This window comes from Sinocyclocheilus anshuiensis, unplaced genomic scaffold (assembly GCF_001515605.1).
Source record: "Sinocyclocheilus anshuiensis isolate Anshui unplaced genomic scaffold, SAMN03320099.WGS_v1.1 scaffold1031, whole genome shotgun sequence".
Lineage (NCBI taxonomy): Eukaryota > Metazoa > Chordata > Actinopteri > Cypriniformes > Cyprinidae > Sinocyclocheilus > Sinocyclocheilus anshuiensis.
The window spans coordinates 200,806-203,393 of record NW_015542633.1 but is presented as its reverse complement, the minus strand read 5'-3'; the positions used below and the strand labels follow the sequence as shown (position 1 = coordinate 203,393).

Here is a 2,588-nt window from a genome sequence, read left to right as displayed (position 1 = left end):
AAAAATGATCATAACAAGCATAAAAGAAATGAATTCTTCAGTGAAGTCACTTTGGCTGAAATCTGAGTTTCGTAATATTCTGTATTTGATGATTTTATAGTGGTAAGAGTTCAAGAAACATCCTAAGAGACCGCAGAAGTGAATAACAGGCCTCTTTTACAAAGCAATGATCTTTCAACAGCAGACAAAGCACAGATATTGAAATATTAAAATATCTAAAACTGTTCCAACACCAGGAGTCTGTGTTTAAATTCAGAATGTAAAGATACTCACATATACAGCTGTGACACTGACTTAAAAACACACCTGATGAGCCGAGATAATATAATGACAATCATCATCGTCTGTGAGAAATAACGACTGGAACAGAGTGTTGGACAACTGTTATTATTATTAATAATAATCTCTCTTTACACCCAGTGTTGTGTGGACATCTTACTTCAGTACATCATGGTTTTATTGCAGTTCAGAATCGTGTAGAAAAACAAGCGCCTTGTTAAACAGCACAGACCTGCAGATAAACCATCAATCATCATCATCATCATCGCTCCAGGAGATAAACATCTGATCCCGCTGCCAGTCGATCACGTTCATCATGAGATTGCAATTACTGCACACACACACACACACACACACACACACACACACACACTACGTCAGACCAGTCCAGAACTGCTTCTCTAGGTGTAAAACTGAATGATTACATGAAGACATGCGCAAAAATCAGACCTGCAGCATGATGTGATTCATGAATGACTCTTTTGAACTGTTCAAACGACTCACGAATCAGTGTCAGACTCATCACGCACTGGGCTATGAAAGCTTATGCCTCCCTTTATGTCTTTATCAGTGTAATTATGACAGTTCGTGAAAACTGTGTTTTAATGACAATGTGTACTTTGTGTAAAGTAATTACCAAAACTTTAACCCTATAGCTACTGTATCACATGACAGACACACATCTGAGGCTCTAAATGATCAGACTTTGCTGTTAAACCTGTTTCACACTCGATCTCCTGCATGTCAAGTGTAACTTAATAGGAACATTCTTAGATCATATTTTTGTTAACTGAGTAATAGCCGAATGTATAAGACACATAATATTACAATCACACTTTTCATACACATTCATATACACTCCAGATATGTGTCCACTCCGTCACGAGCGTCTGCGTGACGTCACCGGGGGTTTATAGGCAGAGCTTGTCCTCAGCATCGCACAGAGCAGACAGCAGACAGCAGACAGACATGAGCGCACAGAGACTCGGTTCTTTCTGCTTTCTTCTGGCTTTGATCTGCTTCACGAGCTGCGCTCCGCCGACCTGTTACTCGCGCGCTCTGGAGCTCAGCAAAGAAATCATGAGCAATCTGGACAAAATACAGCGATATAGTCGCACGGTAAGAGGGTTTATGCTGGTACCTGTCCCTGTTACATCTTTATTAGAGTGTTTGCTCATCTGCAATACATCTATTGTATGTTTCCTATCAGATGTCAAATAGACGTCTATTAGATGCCTTTAAGATGTTTATGATTTAGAAAGTATGTAAAACTGACAGCTGAAAGACGTCTAGCAGATGCTTTCCAGATCAAGCGATCTTTAACAGACCTCTTGCAGACGTGCGTGTGCTATCTGGGGTGTGATTATGTTATGGTCCTGTATAAACTTGAAACTTGAATTCTTGCAGAAAACATGCGCTGAGTTCCTGCCGAAGATGTTTGTAGACGTGCACGTGAGTGAGCATTTCTGTCAGCTGTGAGAATGATTAACTAACCTGCACGTTATCTTTCTGCTGAGGACAGGCAGTTACTGACTACATGTACTCTGGTTTACATAATCAGATTCCAAAAATAATGTACTTGTAATTAGAGTATATTACATTTTAAAATGCTCATAATTAGATTACAGTTACATGATTACACATTAGTCAAACAGTGGCAGTATATTATTCATAATTATTCACTTTTTACCAACTCACAAACCCAGTTTGGGAAACCCCAGTTTAGTGTAATGTTTAATGCATTTTATGATGTTGATATCAAAAAAATTTATATATTTTCTTTCTCTTTAGTTTTTTTTATGTTAATGTGTTACGTTTAATGGTAAGTTTAAAACAAGTTAAATAAAAAAAGTAATCTAACAAGTAATCAGAATGCATTACCTAAAATAAATAGCCTAGATGACATTACTTACTACAATTTTCATCATGTGATCTGTAAGTAATCTATCCAGCACAGAGTATACATAAGCTTTATGAAGTTCATTCAAAAGTTTATTGTGTGTGTGTAGTGTGTGTGCGAGTGAGTGAGTGAGTGTGTGTGCGAGTGTGTGTGAGTGAGTGAGTGAGTGAGTGCATGTGTGTGAGTGTGCGAGTGTGTGTGTGTGTGTGTGAGTGAATGTGTCTGTGTTGTTACCGTGCCATGTCCTTGGTCTCCTGATGAGAGGACTCCAGCTCCAGAACTTTCTGCAGCAGAATGACGCCGCCCTCCTTTATCAACAGAGGGCAGTATTTACCCGCTACAGGACCAGACCAGACCAGAGAAAGAGAGAGAGAGAGAGAGAGAGAGAGAGAGAGAGAGAGAGAGAGAG

The 2,588-nt window shown here is 39.2% G+C and overlaps 1 protein-coding gene across 1 annotated transcript in view; it reads right to left on the bottom strand.

Annotated features, from left to right (window-relative positions):
• Positions 1 to 2,353: 2,353 nt before the first annotated feature.
• Positions 2,354 to 2,588, bottom strand: part of zer1 (zyg-11 related, cell cycle regulator) — a 9,012-nt gene continuing 8,777 nt past the window's right edge. Inside the window, exon 16 of the mRNA XM_016494217.1 lies at positions 2,354 to 2,516. Coding sequence (XP_016349703.1) covers positions 2,410 to 2,516 — 107 coding nt within the window. The 3' untranslated portion in view covers positions 2,354 to 2,409. The remainder of the gene's footprint in view (positions 2,517 to 2,588) is intronic.